This window comes from Thunnus albacares, chromosome 2 (genome assembly GCF_914725855.1).
Source record: "Thunnus albacares chromosome 2, fThuAlb1.1, whole genome shotgun sequence".
In the NCBI taxonomy this organism is placed as follows: Eukaryota; Metazoa; Chordata; class Actinopteri; order Scombriformes; family Scombridae; genus Thunnus; species Thunnus albacares.
The window spans coordinates 36,796,300-36,814,078 of record NC_058107.1 but is presented as its reverse complement, the minus strand read 5'-3'; the positions used below and the strand labels follow the sequence as shown (position 1 = coordinate 36,814,078).

The window sequence follows — 17,779 nt, the reverse complement described above, 5'->3', positions numbered from 1 at the left end:
AAAATAAAGTGATTCAAAAACTGAGCAACTAAAGAAAATAAATGCAGTGAAGATTTGAAATGAGACAAACAGGAAACAAGAATTGTGGGGAAACTAGAGGAAGAAAAGAACCAAAGAAAGTGAAACATAGAAGACAGAAAAACTTTTCATTCTTGGACGTGTTTGTTTTGTTTTGTGTTTGTTGATGTTCTCCAGTTTAACCACTCGTCCTGTTTGTTTGTTTGTTTGTTTGTTTGTGGTCTAGTTGCCGCGGGCCGTCAGCACTCAGGCTCTGAGCAGCGCTGGACTTCTCCGGATGGTCAACAAGGCCGCCGACGCCGTCAACAAGATGACCATCAAGATGAACGAGTCCGATGCCGTGAGTTGAAGGAGGGAGGGAGGGAAGGAAAGAGGGAAGAACCAAAAAAGGGAATGTGGAGGCAAAGAAAGAAAAGAGAGGAAAGAAAGGAGGAGAGGACTGTGGGGATGAAGGTAGAGAAGAGAAGAGAGAAGGAGGTCTCAGGAAGGAGGGAAGGGAGATTAAATAAGGAGGTCGAAGGGGGGAAGGAAGAAAGGCTAAATAAGGAGGTAAGGATGAAGGGTAGGAAGGAAGAAAGACTAAATAAGGAAGTAAGGATGAAGGGAAGGAAGAAAAACTAAATAAGGAGGTAAGGATGAAGGGTAGGAAGGAAGAAAGGCTAAATAAGGAGGTAAGGATGAAGGGTAGGAAGGAAAAAAGATCAAATAAGGTAAGGACAAAGGAAGAAAAAATGGAAATTGGGAAGTATGGAAGGCAGAAAGGAAACAAGGGAATAAGGCAGTATAGAGGGAAAAAAGGAAGGACAGAGAAAATGAAATATGTAAAGAAAGAAAGAAAAGATTAAGAGAACAAGCAGGAGGAAAAATGGAAGTGATTACTTGGGGTTGAAGGAAAGTGAGGAAGAAATGATGGTAATGGGGAAGTAAGGAAGGAAGAAAGAAAAGATTTTCATTAAGGTGTGTGTTTGTGTGTACTTGTATTCCTACATTGTGGGGACTCCCCACCCTCAAGGGGACAAAAAGCAAAGTCCCTGTAATGTATGTAAATCATTATATTTGTGTGTGTCAGTGGTTCGAGGAGAAGCAGCAGCACTTTGAGAATCTGGACGTCCAGCTGAGGAAACTTCACGCCAGTGTGGAGTCTCTGGTCTGTCACAGGAGAGGTACGAGTGTGCGTCAGTCTGTGTGTTAATACTTATTATTTTCAGATATTGATCTTTGAGGATCTTACAAGTACTTCTTCTGGACAGAAACGTGGCTTGAAATCATAAAAATGCATATATGATATCAAAGTTGAGTGTCTCGTTAAGCATCCACAAAAATCTGAATGAAAATAAACATTCATAACTATAAATAATGAGAAAACTGAGCTCAAAAACAGCTCATTTGGCTGCTCAAACCACTTCTCAGGACTGTGTGGGCGTGTCCAGATCACATTTGATTGACAGCTCACTTTCAGCTCAAGTACCGTTTTATTTTCTATTCATTCACTAAAATGTTTTTCTGATATGGAATAAAATACCAAATCTATCAAATGGACACTACTTGGTTGAAAGCTTGAATAATCCACTAACTAACAAACTAAGTTAGACCACTTGAAACTGTGTTTTTATTTAACTATACCTCCTGGAGTATGATGCTAATCGTTTTAGCATCTTCCATTCACTTACATGAAACGGTTAGCATTAGCTTTTCTATTCAAAACTTTTGAGCTTATTATCAACTACCCCAGTGGTCTACTGGTTATCTTGACTAATTGGCTAACTAGCAGACTAGACTAGACCACACATATCTGTTTTTAATTAACTATACCTCCCAGACTACGAAGCTAAGTGTTTTAGCATCTTTCATTCACTTACATGAAACGGTTAGCATTAGCATTACTATACTACACTTCTGAGCCGTGATTCCACTCCGTGATTAATACAGATTTGGGTAGTGTACCCAAGTCTGCTAGTTAGCTTAACACAGTAACTTTCAAACTATATCAGGCTAATTTGAATTCTCATTCTAGCTAATAGCAAAGAAAAGTGCAGTGCATTGTTTTCTCATGGGGGAGATGAGAGTAAGTGTTGTGAAGTCAGCTTGGCCGGATAGCCACTTCAATCATCTCTCTCCTAAATATGATTGGGCAGGTATTTATTATGTAATAAATTCCCTAGTTTAGCCCCAGCTAACTGCAACCCAGTAACAAGGGAAAGGAGAGAAACTTTCTAAAGAATTACATAGGCTATGTCAAAGGCTATGTTCTCATACTTTTTAGGTGTTTACTATATGCACATTAGATCCCAAATTACATAATTAATAGCCAACCATGGATTTGCCTTTCCAGGGGTTTTAAAATGTTTTTCACCAAGAAATAGTTCCAGCACATAACTCCCAGCCGCTCTCAAACCTCCGTCTGGTGGCGGGACGGCTGAGGGGGCGTGCCCCACGGGCCATCATCTTGCCGCCAGATTCTATTGAGCAGAGACTCTGGCTCCAAATGATGTCACACAAGCAAGATGGCGGCTCCCAGAAAGGCGATATTTTGGCTTTACTTTCGCATAGTGGTAGGAAGTGGAGATGCGTTGTCCATATTTATATACTTTCAGTGGTCTGACACAGTTATTCTTTTGTTGGGATTCTCTTGTTTTATTTTGTATTTTGTTGGCTTCGCCGCCATCTTGACTGTAAGGGAGCCGGGAGGGGGGAGGAAGGAAGAGAGTGGTTTTATTTTGTGTAGTGTGTTACAACAAAATGTTCTAAATTAATGTTTAGCTTTCCTCTTCACCTATTGCCATACACAATAATTTACTATCAACTAAGAAAAGCTGTTATTTGTCAACTTCATATTGTCTAATAATTCTTTCTTTATACATGTTCTTGAACTGAAAAATATCTGAACAACCCAGAGAATTCCTCAATTTGATGCCACATACTGAAATACACATCTGCTTTAAAGTAGTCCGTGCATACTGATGCTTGAAATTAAATTTACTCCTATGGTCCTCATCCTCGGAGCTAAAAACAAACAACTTCTGTAAATTTTCTGGCGATACTCTGTTTTTTCCCCTTTACATAACTTAATAATGTCTGTAACTCAATCAGATCTTTATAAGTCCTGACTTAATAAACAGTCTGTTGGTATGCTCTCTTGAATCCACCTCATGTATAATGCATACTGCTCTTTTCTGTAATATAAATGGCGTTATGTTGCTCATGTACGTATGTGTTACCCCACCTCCACTAAGTCACTAAAACATGGAAGAATAAGTGAACAGTACAGAATGTGCATTGCCTTATAATCTAATATATACTTTAATTTTTTCTTTTCCAAAACTGAAATATTCTTGGACATGTTTGTTACACTATATGAGATTCCCATGTCAGTTTCTCATCCTTTATTACACTTAAAAATCTAACTTCAAATACTCAATCAATCAATGAAAATATCAACTCCATCTATAGAAAGTAAGCAAAAATCATAAACTTAGTTTTGTTCAAATGTAATAACTTGATTTCATCAAACCATCTTTTAAGTTTGACCATTTCATTTACAAAGCTTTCTGCTAAAGCTTTTAATTCATCTCCTGAACTAAGAAAAATAGTTAATCTGCAAACAAAACAAACTATAATATCTTTAACACTTCACGTCACTTATATTCAAAATAGTTCAGGCCCTAAAACTGAGCCTTGTGGGACTCCACATTCAATCTTTATACACTCAGATATATGACCAGCAAACTGTACATATCGTTGTCTGTTTTTCATTTAAAAACTCTACATGTCACCACAAGCTCTCAGGACTTTCAAACTTGGTCAAAAATATGTAATGTGTAGCGTTTCTGTTAGAAAAATATTGGCGCCAGTCCACGTTTCCTGGAAGATTTCAGTGTCCCAGACAAACGGGAGAAATTCCAGTTGAATATTATCTGTGTTTGTTAAGTTTAAAAACAATTGATAGGCAGGTTATATAAAGAAGGACATCATTAAGGGATGTAGATTAATAATATTTTTACATTGAAAAGTAGGCTACTCTTGCTTATACGTTATATTCCAAATAAAATAAGTCCTGTCAATAGACTCACGTGCATAACGCTATTTTTTTATGCTAGTCTACGTTCATTGGGGCAACACGTAAACACAAAAAAAATCCTCCAGCTTTAAGCCTACATATTCTCAGATAAAATAAAACACAATAAAAACTATTTGCAAACAAATGAAAAAATACATGTAGGCCTCTCTGGCTCATAACATTTTAATTACGGTGTGCTGCTGCCGACTTGAAAACAAATAATTTCCATTTGCTTAAGGCCTTTTCTCAGAACCCAAACCCAGGTAATGTGTAGTGTAAAATTTGTTTGAGTGCATTATTGTTTTGCCCCTGAATGTTTCCTGAACATCCTTGTAGAGTCATAAAACTTAAGTTTTGTTTGTCTGCTAAAAATGTCTTGAAATGTTTGAATTAGTAGGAAGAGAAGCGTTCAATCTGACTAAATCTGAGGTGGAAACAATGACTGTAAATGTCTGTGTTTTTATATTTTATATTTCAAAGGAATATTTGTTCTGTTTTATGGAATAATTTGTGAAATAGTTTACCTGCTGTGACTTTCATGTACATTTAAAACAATCTCGTATCCCCTCCCCTCTTCTCTCCAGAGCTGTCGGTGAACACGGCGCAGTTCGCCAAGTCTGCGGCCATGTTGGGGAACAGCGAGGACCACACGGCTCTGTCCAGAGCTCTGTCTCAGCTGGCCGAGGTGGAGGAGAAGATCGACCAGCTGCACCAGGACCAAGCCAACGCCGACTTCTACCTCTTCTCTGAGTTACTGGGCGACTACGTTCGCCTCATCACTGCTGTCAAGGTACGAATCCTAGTTTCTCCTACGTAAACACAAAAACCCCCGAATACAGGAACTGAATCATAAGCTTTGGGGACGCCCTCATGTAGAGCAGAATTAGGTTTTAATCGGGATTGTTTAATTATGACAACTTTATGATAGCATCAGACAAAATGAACAAAAACTACACTTGAAATTTTAAAAGCAAAAGTTTGTTATATTCAACAAAATCCACAAAACATCTGTTACCACATCTGTATACATGAGCTGCAAACATGTATTATTCTTGCTGTAATCATTCCTCCTGTTCATACTGACCATTAGAAGATCCCTTCATAATGACCTTACAATGGAAGTGATGGAGGACAAAATCCACAGTCCTCCTTCTGTACAAAAATGTATTTAAAAGTTTATGTGAAGCTAATATGAAGCTTCAGCGTCCAAATGAGTCAAATCAAGTAGATATCTTTCAACGTTTCAGTCTTTTTAGTGTCAAAGTCCCTCTTTTTGTTACTATACTTCCACCTGCAGCTCAACAGGGAAACACTGTCCGAGGAAACACAAAGAGGGAATTTGATGCTAAAAAGACTGTAAATGTGTCAGATATCCATTTAGTATAACTGTGTGTGTGTGTGTGTGTGTGTGTGTGTGTGTGTGTGTGTGTGTGTGTGTGTGTGTGTGTGTGTTTGCACGCAGGGTGTGTTTGACCATCGTATGAAGACGTGGCAGAAGTGGCAGGACAGTCAGCTCCTCCTGCAGAAGAAACGAGAAGCTGAAGCCAAACTGCAGTTCACCAACAAACCCGACAAACTGCAGCAGGCCAAGGACGAGATCAAAGAGGTACGACACACGCAGGGAGGACAATGAAGTTATCGATGAATAAAACAATAAAGTCAGAAACAATAAAGAAAATAACAAGATGAATGAAATATGGCCGGTCGGTAGAAAAATGAATTACAGAAAGTTCAGCTACATGTTGTCTTATGTCGCAAAACATAACCAACATAAAGCAATATCAAAGATTTAATCAACATATTTAATATTTCATAGATTAATAATGTTGATTTTTTTCAGCCAACAAACAGTCGTTTGCTGTCATACATCATCCATCACATCTCCAGATGAAACAGGATGTTTCAGTGGGACATAATGTGAGATGAAAGTGGTCAAAATATGTGTTAAAAATATATTTTTTGCATAATTCAACGATTTCAGGTCCTTCAAAATCATTCAAATCATATAATGAAGCAGCCTGTCTGTTGACATGCTGAAAATAAACCATGGTGCAAACTATTGTAAACATATTACATGTTTGGTGTTTTTTATGGTATAAGTTGATTAAAAGTGAGCAAAAAAAAAACAAATACAGTTTAAAGATCAGTCTTCAAGTAGAGATGTGAGAGCAGCTGATTACAGCTTAAAACTCAACATTTAAACATTTTGAAACTCAAATTTGTGTCATTAATGAACTTCCATAATAACAATCTGACATCACAGCTTGAAGGTCGGGGGAATTACATACCAGGAAAAAAAAATCTAAATAAAATAACACAAAACATGATGTAAAATGAAACATAATATAATGAAAATAATTAATTAAAATAGATAATTTTTTAAATAAATAAAATAAAGTAGGTTTGGCAGTGTTATTTCCCTTTTTTGTTGTTGTTTTTTTTTGACTGGTTGAGTCTTTATGGTGAGAAATTAAGAAGATTTATAAAAAATGTATTTAGTTCTAAAACAATCAACAGAAAATTAATTAACAGCTATTTTGCTAATTAAATAATCATCATTTTAAAGTGTCAATCCTCTGATTCCTCTCCTCTCAAAGGTGTTTATATCATTATTTATGTCATTTAATATATTGTCGTCGTTGTATCTGATAATAATCCGTGTTTACACACAGCGCGGTTTGATGTCTAGTTTTACTCGCCGTTCAGACGTTCTGATGAATCTCTGTAGTGTCTCCGAGGCTGTCGGTGTGTCCAGTCAGATAAAACAAACACACCTTTACAGTTCAGTCATGTGAAAACTTTTTCAGTATATAAATCTTTTTTTTTTTTTTTTTCTTTCTAGCTGCAGACTTCACATGAAGTGAGAACGACAAACAAGAGCAGGAGCGAGTAGAAAAGTACTTTATTAGACCGTCTGTTGAAGCTGTCACCACATAAATTCATCCTCTGCTGTCTGTCAGGAAACAACACACACACACACACACACACACATACACAGAGTCTGCCGGCGTGGTCGGGGGTCTGGTATTAGAGCGGAGGAGCTGTCAGAGTGGGGTTTTGGGAGGAGAAGGTGGGAGGAGGAGGAGGAGGAGGAGGAGGAGGGAGGAAGGCTGTCAGAAGCTGCAGACGAGGACAGTCCGCAGTAGAGTTACAACCAACATTTATTTGGAGCCGACGAGAGTTTTGCCGCCTGTCAGGAGTCGGGTTTTGGTTCTCGCCTTGACAACAGCCAACAGAAAACACACAGCGGCTTTTTCTAGAGTCAAAAAAAAGAAAAAAAAGAGTTTTACTGCTGCTGCTGGAAACCAGGTGATCCGCTGCAGCAGACGTCTTAAAACAACAGTCAGATGCTTAAATGAACAGTGAAACAATATTTTTTATAACATTTAACTGTTCTATCATAATATTTTGAGTTATTATCACTAAAGATTTGTCATCTTTTGTGTTATTTGGGTTCCTGGTAGATTTTATACTTTGTTAGATTGACAAAATATTCTAACTGATGCATAGAAACTCTGTAAAAATGTACCATATGTTTATTTAAAGAGTTGTTGGTGGCTGTTATTTTTCCTCCAGTATAGACGGGAGGGATTTTTAGTATATTTGTAGTCCAACGCCGCCATCTTTATAACATTTGTAATAATAATATCTTTATTTATACAGCATTTATCAAAACAAAGCTACAAAGCTGCTTGGCGTAGAATCGTAGATAAGAGTGAACAACAATAAGAGCTAAAAGGAAAACATAAAACAGCCTGACGGTAAATAAAATAACAGTAAGACCCATAAAACAGGAAGCATCAAGGCTGACCAATGAAAGTACATTTAGAGATTAGATTTAAAGGAAACCACTGACTCATTCGCCTTATTTCCATTTGACATAAACACACACAAAGCTTCTTTTCTCTCCCAACTGTCCCACCAACAGTTTGAAGTTACAACTGATAAAAAATAACAGACCGAGTCCCCATAACGCTCCAACAAGTGAAGCTTTTTTATTTCTTTTTATCAACATTTAAAACAAGTGGGGAGCTGGAAGCTTCTCCTACTTCTGTCCTGACTTTGTTTTATTAATCAGTGCTGATACATGTGATCAACAGAGATCAATAACTGTTTAAAAGGACGTATCTGACTGCTGTTTACAATACTGAGACTTAAAACATGTGAATGTACCAGCAGATAAATTCACAACCACTAAAAAATTAATAAAATTGTTAAAAAGACCTTTAGTCCACTAAGATGAAACCACTTTAAAAGAGAAACTTTTGTTGTTATTGTTTCATTTTCACAAGAATCCAAAGTTATAGTTTGATTGAAAGAGTTTTTAACTCTTAGTTTTATTGAATGTAAAATTTTACTTTTTACTTTAGACACAGTGGCTCACTTTCAACTTCAGTGACTCTTCAGCAGGTTTTAATTTATAATATTTGTTTTATTTGTTTGTTTTGAGGAATGACTGTCTCAGTTTGATATAAAATACAAGAAATCATGTTTCTGATGATGATTTCTCAGGTGTTGATGTCTTTGACATGTTTCATTCAGACGGGCTTCAGATCTGCACTGAATCACATCAAACTCTCAGATGAAGCTTTCTGAGTCTCAGTGTGTTCAGAGTCTGCTGTCAGATTATTAAACCACACTGCCCCCTGTGGGCAGCAAACACAAACAACAGCCAGAAACAAGCTGCTGCTGCTGCATCAGTCTGTACAAACACACTGTGATGCACCAGTTTAATTCTCAAATCTAAACAAAACATCTCTTTTGATCTTTTCCCAAATAATTTTTAATGTACAACAATTTCTCAACCATAATTTTTGCTAAAATGATTATAAATATTGATTTAAGTTGTTTTTTGGGGTTTTTTTTGTCAGTTATTCAGTAAAAGTTCCACAATATTCTGTCTCCATGCAGCTTCTCCTGTAAAGATTTGCTGTTTTTTCTCTTCTTCATCTCACTGTAAAATGAAAACCAGTGTTTTCTGGCTGCTGGTCGGATGAATCAAACCATTTCAACACAGTATTGATTCCTGATCAGAACAGTTTGCTGCCGCCTGCTTTTTGTCTGTTTTTCTTCTGCTTCATCTGATCAGGTTTTCAATCATCAGATATTTATAAGAGGAAAAATCCTCCCTGGATCCTCCGACTACGTCCAACCTGACGGAGTCGACACGTTACAGCAGTTACCTGCTCAATCACCTCTACGAGACAGTGATAGTGATATATAGTGATTTCACTAAGTTTAAGCCTCCAGAACAGGAGTCAAGGTTAAGATCTTTATTCAAACCCCAACGTGTCCTGTAGACTCTAATTTAGTTTTTGCTCTTTTTTCTTGTGAATTATTGAAACATTTGACCTGTAAAACAAGAACATGAAGCTTTACTGCTCACAACACAAAACCTCGTGATCACAGTTTTATTGTCTTTTTATGTCTTTAGCTGCGAGAAAGAATTAAAACCTTGTTTGAATTTAAAGGATTGACACTAAAAACCTGATGTTTACTGTTAATATTTCATGATGATTATAATAATGATGTTAATGAAGTCATTGTGATTAGATCAGAAGCCGTTTACCAGCCTGACAACTGAAGAAAAGTCCACATTATAAACAAATAACTGAGTACTGATATGCAAAAAAATAAAAGGAAAGGAGAACATTTAAAATGTTGTTCCAGCAGTTAACTCCCCCTAAAACCACAAACCACGTTTTTACATTTCTGTTTATGTACGTGCTAAATAAACAGTGTTATTAGGCTGCAGTATTGAACATGATATTGATAACTTCTTTTGAAAGAAAGTGAAAGTGTGTTTCCCAAAAAATATTATTTTTCCATTTAACAGAATCAAACTTTTTTAAAATCATCAGAGTTTAATGTCTCGACTCAAACTGCCAAACAAGAACTTTGCCTAAATAGTATAAAACTGCACAAACTGAACAAAATAATGAATGAATGACTTGAGTATCCAGATCCAACATTAGTATGTGTCGCTTCCTCCAAACTTTCCTCTACAGACACGAATCAGCTGATAATTAAAAGATATTTAATCTCTACAGTAGTTCATTAAGCTGAAACTTCTCATATTTAGTGTTTCAGGGAGGATTTTTTCCTTTCAGTGGTTTTGTTTCTCCTCAGTGTTTGCTCATGTCTCTGGATCTTCCTCTATGATTTTGGAAGCTCTGAACATTTTTTTTTCCAGCCTTTCTTAAATTTTGTTGCATTTTCCCGCCATGCCTTCCTGCAACCAGGAGATTGAGGAGGTAGGACCTTCCCCGTCTGTCTGTCCGTCCGTCCGTCCGTCTGTCCGTCTGCAGCTCTGTGTCCACCTGCCTGCTGCCTGCTTCACACATCTCAGTTTCCTCACTGCATCATTTAGCTCTCATGCTTTTAATTTAACATTGTCATGGTGTCATCTGTTTGTTTGTTTGTTTTTGGCGTGTTTCATTTCCTGCTGCTCACATGAGTCACATGAATTAGTTTGTCAGTGTCAGAGACAACAAAACACATCTCTTTGAGTCAAACATTTTAATTGGGAAATCTAATTAAAGAACAAACAGACAAACCCTTTCATGTGACAAATTAGATCATCCAGCCAACCAAAGTGTGTGTTTGCATCCACATAGTTCATTTATTTCAGTTTCTAGTCTTTATAGATGACTTCATATAACAAGCTAATTAATCTAATCATTATTTAAACAGGAGCTGGTTGTGTTAGTTCAGTAAATATCAATAACCTCAATTAATTCACTGTTCAGCCAGTTCGTTACAGGAACGTGTATACGTACAAAATTAGTTGTTTACTTAGCCTTAATTTAGGCGACGCTGCCAAAATACCAGAATAAAACACAGAATCTTCTGTTTGTTATTCATATAAAAACACTTCAACTATTTATCAAAGTATGAACTTATTATTATTTTATATATGTCATAAATTAGCTGCAGAAAAAGGTTTGTCTTTGCAATATAAGTTCAGAAAGAGTTTGCAAAGAAAATTACCGTTATGGCTTGAATATAAGACAAACTCTATTTTTCAACAGCTGTTGTATCAAAGACTTTCTGTTGGGAAAGTTTCTCTGAGACACTATTAATCCAAGGTGAAGAAGAGTCCTCATCCCTGTAAAAGCGACATAATTCCTTCAAAACCAACCGTGAATCCCACCGTTGTGTATCTTGTCTCCTGTCAGGCTTTTAGTGCTGACAGACTCACTATAAGCACGCTGGAAGATACTCGCTAGCTTAGCAACGTGCAGGCTACACATGACGTAAACGTCTCCTCCTCAAAAACAAGAAGACTTCCACTTTTTCAAATGTAATTTTCAGAATACAATATTATCTCATATTCAGGCCAATACGGTAATCTGCAACCATAAAACAATAATCAGTTAATCATTTAAAGGCTCCTTTTACACTGTAAAGTTGACAATAGTGAGAGAAACGTGGGGAAATCTTTGGCGTCCTTCATCACGCTGACTGTGAGACTCGATGATTTGGAAACCCAAAATTCATCTGGTCCCTCATCTGTGATGCAAAATGACGACATGACTGAAAACGTGTGACTGATTTATAAATGTTGTCGATGTTTTTTCTGTGTGTGTGTTTGTGTTTGTGTTTCAGCTGGAGGGGAAGGTCCAGCAGGGCGAGAGAGACTTTGAACAAATCTCCAAAACCATCCGTAAAGAAGTCAGCAGGTTTGAGGTGAGAAAGATGATCGTAAAAGATGGATGATGATGATGTCAGAGAGAGGATGAATGAGTGAATCTGTTAACATGAGGTTCATCCTAATAAATAAAAATATATGTGTGACTTTCATTCTTTTTTTAACAGAAAGAGAGAGTGAAGGACTTTAAATCGATCATCATCAAATACCTGGAGTCACTGGTTCAGACACAACAGCAGGTAAAAATAAATACATTTTTATCATTATAGTCAAAATGCTGTTATGTCAATTTAGCATATTGGTTAAATATAAACTTTTATATAAAACTTACAAATTGCCAGACTTAAAATAATAGCGCAAAATGATGTTTACGGAAGTTTATGACTGGTAATATTAAAAGTGAATCATTTAATTAAAATGTAATTTTCCATTTATGTAATAAATAAATAAATAAATAAATAAGAAATTTAAATCTGATGAAAATTAAAATGTTGATATTGACAGACTTCTGTTGTGAAATCTGTCAAACATCATGAAAATTATCATTTATATTTAATTTTCATTAAAATTGGAAAGATTTAAAGATTTAAAATACTTGTCACATGCTCATATTTTAATATACGTGCGGTGAAATGTGGAGGATATTATACATAATAATATTTAGGATATAATGTGTTTTACTTGTGAACTGTGTCAAAAACTAATTTGGACAATGAAACAAAGTTATTGTGATTTTGAATTAAAATTTAAATGCAAATGTTAAAATAAAACATTTATTTTCAAACAAACATTTTTTAAATAGAATTTTGTTCTAGATAATACACACAAAAATGGAATATTTAACTTCAATTTGATTTAATTTGGTTTATTTTAATATTGGCAGCCACAGACTTCCATACTTTCTATATTGAATAAAATACAAAAATTAGTAATTTTGTATTTCTTTCTTCTTCTACAGCTGATAAAATACTGGGAGGCCTTCTTACCCGAGGCCAAGGCCATCTCATAGAGTTCACACACACACACACACACACACACACACACACACACACACACACACACACACAACAGACAGTCCTGACTGACTCCGGTCAAACTACACTACCCATAATGCACTTGTCCTCCCAGGTCACCCTCTGCCTCCTCCTGTTTAAGAGAAGAAGAGAAGTGAGGGAGCGAATCAGCTCAATGTGACTTTTTTTTTTGCAGTTATAAAAAAAAAAAAAAACAACATACTGCTAGTTTCACTTTTTAATTTTCAGCTCATCATCTCGTTTTGTTCCTTTTTCGTTTATCTGCTGAACTCGTGGTTAACAACAAAACCTTCCTCCTTATACCGTTTTCCTTCATGGTGTTGTGAAAAAAAAATCTAGTGGCAAATTTGGATTTCCCATGTGAGATGTATTTATATCCTGAAAGCTGTGATGAATGTTATATTCAAGTCTGAATTTCATTTTCCTGTACGACGTGAACGCAGCATGACCCCCGGACACGGCTTTCTCCAAACATAACGGCTCAAATATGGTGTCAGGTTTTATATTTTAACCACTTTTGTCTATCTATTTTCATCAACTTTTGCGTTTTTCTGGCGTAAAAGGGCTTCTATACATTTATCTTCAAATACTACAATACCCATGAGCCTCGCTGGCTGTGGAAAAAAGGTCAAAGCTGTGAAAGTTGATGTCAAAATTTTTCCAACAACATCTTCAAACTTCTAACTTCACCTTGCTCTTTCCTGCACGGCAACAACATCTCAAGCATTCTGATTGGATGTTTCCTGCAGCAGTGCACTCTGGGAATTGTATTTGATTTTTCTCGTAATGTGACAACAAACAGAACTATTATTGAAGGAACCCTGCACACCATATTTAGCCCAAACCACTTCTTTACTCTATTAACTGATGAATTTTAACCATAAATAATATTTACACATTATCTGATTTATTTTATTTTATTCAGCACTATCAGTTGTGTTCACTGGGAGATGCTAACGATGCTAATAGCTGCACTAAGTGTCTCAGTGGAACAAACTGAGTGAGACTAGCTTGAAACTTGGAACGTGAGCTGTGAAACTGATCCGGAGTCAGTGATGAAGGACGACTTGACGGCATCCATTTGATATTGTGTCTTGTACTTCCTGTCACCTGGTCGACCCACTCTCTCCGTCTCTACGCCTTTTCAAAACGAGAACCTGTGTCTCTTTGTTGCTGTATGATCGTCAGTGAAGGCAACATTTTCTGTTTCTGCCCGTCTTTGAGCCAATGAGAGGAAGGAAGAATCTCACCTACGGGTTCAGTTCACTGCTGCCGTCTGATGAAAACCTCCAGATCTGAGAAACTGAAAAGGCATCAAGACAATATATACAGACATGCATTTAAATATAATTTAAAAGACTTACATGGGAAATAAAATGGAATAAAACAGGAGAATAAAAGTTGCAGTGAATGAATCAAGAGCCTCAAATCTGGTTTAGTAAAAGGCAGCAGGAAACAGAAAAGTCTTCAATTTAAAAGAGTTGCAGCACAGCTGCAGTTTCTGGGAGTTTATTCAGATATGTGGAGCATAAAAACATAATAAATGTTTTTCTGTTGGTCGCAGTGACAATTTAACAATGCAGAACTGTGCTTGACCACATGTTTGTGATTCAAACTGAAATGTTGCTGTTTAAGCTGCAGGACGTTAGCTTGTCCAAATCAAGCTAACTTTAGCTTTAGCGAACAGTTAAAAGCGTAGTTTGTAATTGCACTCATTTCCTACGGTTGACTGACAGCGTATGAAGCTCATGTTGTTTTAAAGTGTCCAGAAAATCAGCAGTTTAATCACATCTCGGCTCCTGTAGCCTGACCGTTTGCCAGTTGGTTGGATATTTCTTAGTGTCAATCGACTGAGTAATCAAGTACATGCGTTCAGTAATGAAAGCCCAGTGTGTAAAAGGTCATCAAAGAAAATATTAACAATTTGAAATAAAGTATGAAGATGTGAGCTCCCAAGCAAAAACGACTGTTTAGATCGTAAATTCAGTCACCAAAAAACACCTACAGTTACATTTCAGTGACGGACGCCATCTAGCCGCCGTAGAAATGATGACCCGGACAAGTGACGCAGTTCAGATGACGTCTATGTAAAGTCACTTCCTTGTTAGGACGAGGCAGGTTTGATGCATGATAGTTAGATGGCAAAAAGTGGACTTAGCTGCAGGAGACATTTAAAAAAAAAAACATAACGTGGTGTTAATTGTTGCCATGACGACGAAGGCTGCTTAACTTTAAGGAAGTCATAACAAAGTGAACATTTTAACTAAAACCAGGATCTTTCTCTAACCCTAACCAAACCAGACCTTCACTACAGCGTTGTCACACCATAAAACAACATTATTTTTTTAACAGTGATTCGTTACAGTTTTGGAAAGCTGCTCTGGAGCGCCACTACCAGCGACCTCTGTGGTCGTTTTAATTTGGAGGACTTGTCGGAAGACGTGCAGCGTGAACAGAAACTCTGTGTTTTTTCTTCCTTCCTTCCTTCATTTTCACTCAAACAGGGAACTTTGATGTTTTTGAAGTTTTTATTATGAAGTTTTTCTTTGACCACAGATGAAGGATTGAAGAAGAGTGAGGTGAATCTCAGAGTGAGTGTCAGGTGACAGAGTGTGTGTCCGTCCAGAGAAGCAGCCTCAAGACTGTGAGGATTTATTTTTACCGGCTGTTTCTCTTCCTGTTGATCAGTGTGAGGGCTGCAGTTACATATAAATATTTAACTGCTAATTCAACCGAATCAGTTCTTTATTTCTATTGTGTTGAACTTAAAGCACATTATCAGAATAAAATCCTGAGAAGCTACAAATCTGATATTTTTCATCTCATTAAAGTTGATTTTAAAAAAACTGGAATTTCTTTTTTTTTGTTTTGTTTTTCCATCCGCACTACTCCTTAATCATATAACACTGTGTTGATTGCTACCTTTTTGTATTTTATTCCATGTTTTTGCCGCCTGATGATGTGCAATGTTTGAGAATTTTAGTTTTTTGTTGTTTTTTTTTTGTTTTGTTGTTAATTGTCACCGATGATGAAATGCTTTACCTGAGCAGATTTTTTTTTTAAACTCTTTTGGTTGTGACGTGACATTCCTGCAGCGCAGCAGAGAAGAAGACGTTTGAGTACTTTAATTACAATAAAAGAATGTATCTCATCATGTCTGGACTCTGTTTTAATTATTAAACTTCTCCTTCTAAAAACGAATCATTATTTGTTATTATTACACTTTTTATTATATACACTTCAGCTCAGTTTCACTTTTATTATTATTAACTTCATTTCTCTCCTTTTCTTTATTGATATATTACAACATTTTAATTTTCTGTTCTGTAACTTGTTTTATAAACAAGGCTTATGATTAATATTATGATTATTAATATATCAGCAGCTTTTAGAGTGACGTTCACACCTACAATTATTAGTATAAGTGTGAGTTATAAGAAGACAACCATGTTTTAAGGGCTGCAAATTAAGATTATTTTCAATTAATCTACCGATCTGTTATTTTCTCGATTAATCGTTGATTCTGGACAATATCACGTCTTCAAATGTCTCAAAAATATTCAGTTTACAATGATAGAAAATTGAAGATATGAGACATTTGAGAAGCAGGAACAGACAATTATAACAATTATTCACTTATCAGAATCATTGCCTATTAATGTTCAGTTCATTGATTAATCAGCTAATTGAGGCTATTTCATTGAGGCTTGAAATGACTCTTAAATGTCATTTTTCTCTTATAGATATAAGATATAAACAAGATGCTACAGAGCAGCTGAAGCTTTTGAGATAAACAATAACTTATTATCACAAATCATAAAATGTTAAATGTTCAATAAGTTGGAATAAAAACTAATTTTTAACTGTATTTTTCTGGACAATTTAGCTTCAAATTATATTTTTAAACTCACTCACACCTCTGATGTCGTCTAGATGTGTTCCTGCATCAGATTCACTTCCATAACATTCATATCGAAGATTAAAAAAAATTAAAAAGTCGTCATTCAACCGTTATAACAACACGTCCTTACTTAAACTAAAACAGCTTCACCTGCAGGGCAGCTACTGCTGAGCTGTGTACCTGTCCTGTCATCTGTCCTCTGTTACTGTAATCACCTGCGTGTGTGTGTGTGTGTGTGTGTGTGTGTGTGTGTGTGTGTGTGTGTCTGTGTGTGTAGTGTGGTTTACATCCTGCTCTATTTATTTATATATTCATTCATTTTTTTTGTCCGAAAGTCTCTTGTCAGAACCTCAAAGTGATAATCAGAGCGTTGAGACGGGAAAAGATTCACACAGACTGTCAAGAGGCTTCACATCAGCTCTGCATATACTGTACACACACACACACACACACACACACACACACACACACACAGACTGAGCATATAGGCAGAGTGCTGTCAGAGAGTGTGCTGTGCGTTACTTTGCATTGTGGCTGTCACAGGATCGACTAGCTGTCATATTCAGGCTGCAGGTTTCTGTGGGCGACGAACAAATTCACATCCGACTTTATTAAAATGCTCCAGAGCAACATTTGGTTTGTGTGTGTGTGTGTGTGTGTATGTGTGTGTGTGTGCGTACATATTCACACCTTACAATATCATGCAGTCCAATTCAACATCACCACAAACTACAGACTGAGTTAGTAAAGTTTGGCCTTTAAAAATGTGGATTTCGACATGTTCTGGAGCCTCAGTGTGAGGTTTACATGTGTTTACGTGTCGTTGAATCATTTGTTTGTTACTTTTTACAATTTGTAGAGCTCTTGTTGTTTTTGGAAGTGTGAAAATGAATCAAATATGAATTGAGAAAGTTGATTTAAATCGTTTGCAGTTTGATGATGTGTGAAATCTTTGCTGAGAGAATCTGAACCACATCAAGCAGCAGCTGTTGGATTGATGGTTCTGTAAACACAGCGAGGAACGACTGGAAATTCAAAATCACCCTGGAATTTAATTCTGCCATAGTAGAGTCAATTTTCATTTATATACAGCTCAATATTACAAATCCTCTCATCAT

The 17,779-nt window shown here is 36.4% G+C and overlaps 1 protein-coding gene across 3 annotated transcripts in view; it reads left to right on the top strand.

The window, feature by feature from the left end:
- snx2 (sorting nexin 2) overlaps nucleotides 1-14,125 on the top strand; it is a 33,598-nt gene extending 19,473 nt beyond the window's left edge. Inside the window, exons 9-16 of one of the 3 annotated variants that reach the window (XM_044333354.1) lie at nucleotides 245-358; nucleotides 1,088-1,181; nucleotides 4,660-4,865; nucleotides 5,538-5,681; nucleotides 10,318-10,329; nucleotides 11,684-11,764; nucleotides 11,894-11,965; nucleotides 12,685-14,125. In XM_044333354.1, coding sequence (XP_044189289.1) covers nucleotides 245-358; nucleotides 1,088-1,181; nucleotides 4,660-4,865; nucleotides 5,538-5,681; nucleotides 10,318-10,329; nucleotides 11,684-11,764; nucleotides 11,894-11,965; nucleotides 12,685-12,735 — 774 coding nt within the window. In that variant the 3' untranslated portion in view covers nucleotides 12,736-14,125. Of the gene's footprint in view, nucleotides 1-244; nucleotides 359-1,087; nucleotides 1,182-4,659; nucleotides 4,866-5,537; nucleotides 5,682-6,917; nucleotides 6,973-10,317; nucleotides 10,330-11,683; nucleotides 11,765-11,893; nucleotides 11,966-12,684 lie in introns of those variants that run through there. The other 2 variants (XM_044333365.1, XM_044333375.1) reach the window with 2 other exon arrangements.
- Nucleotides 14,126-17,779: the final 3,654 nt, after the last annotated feature.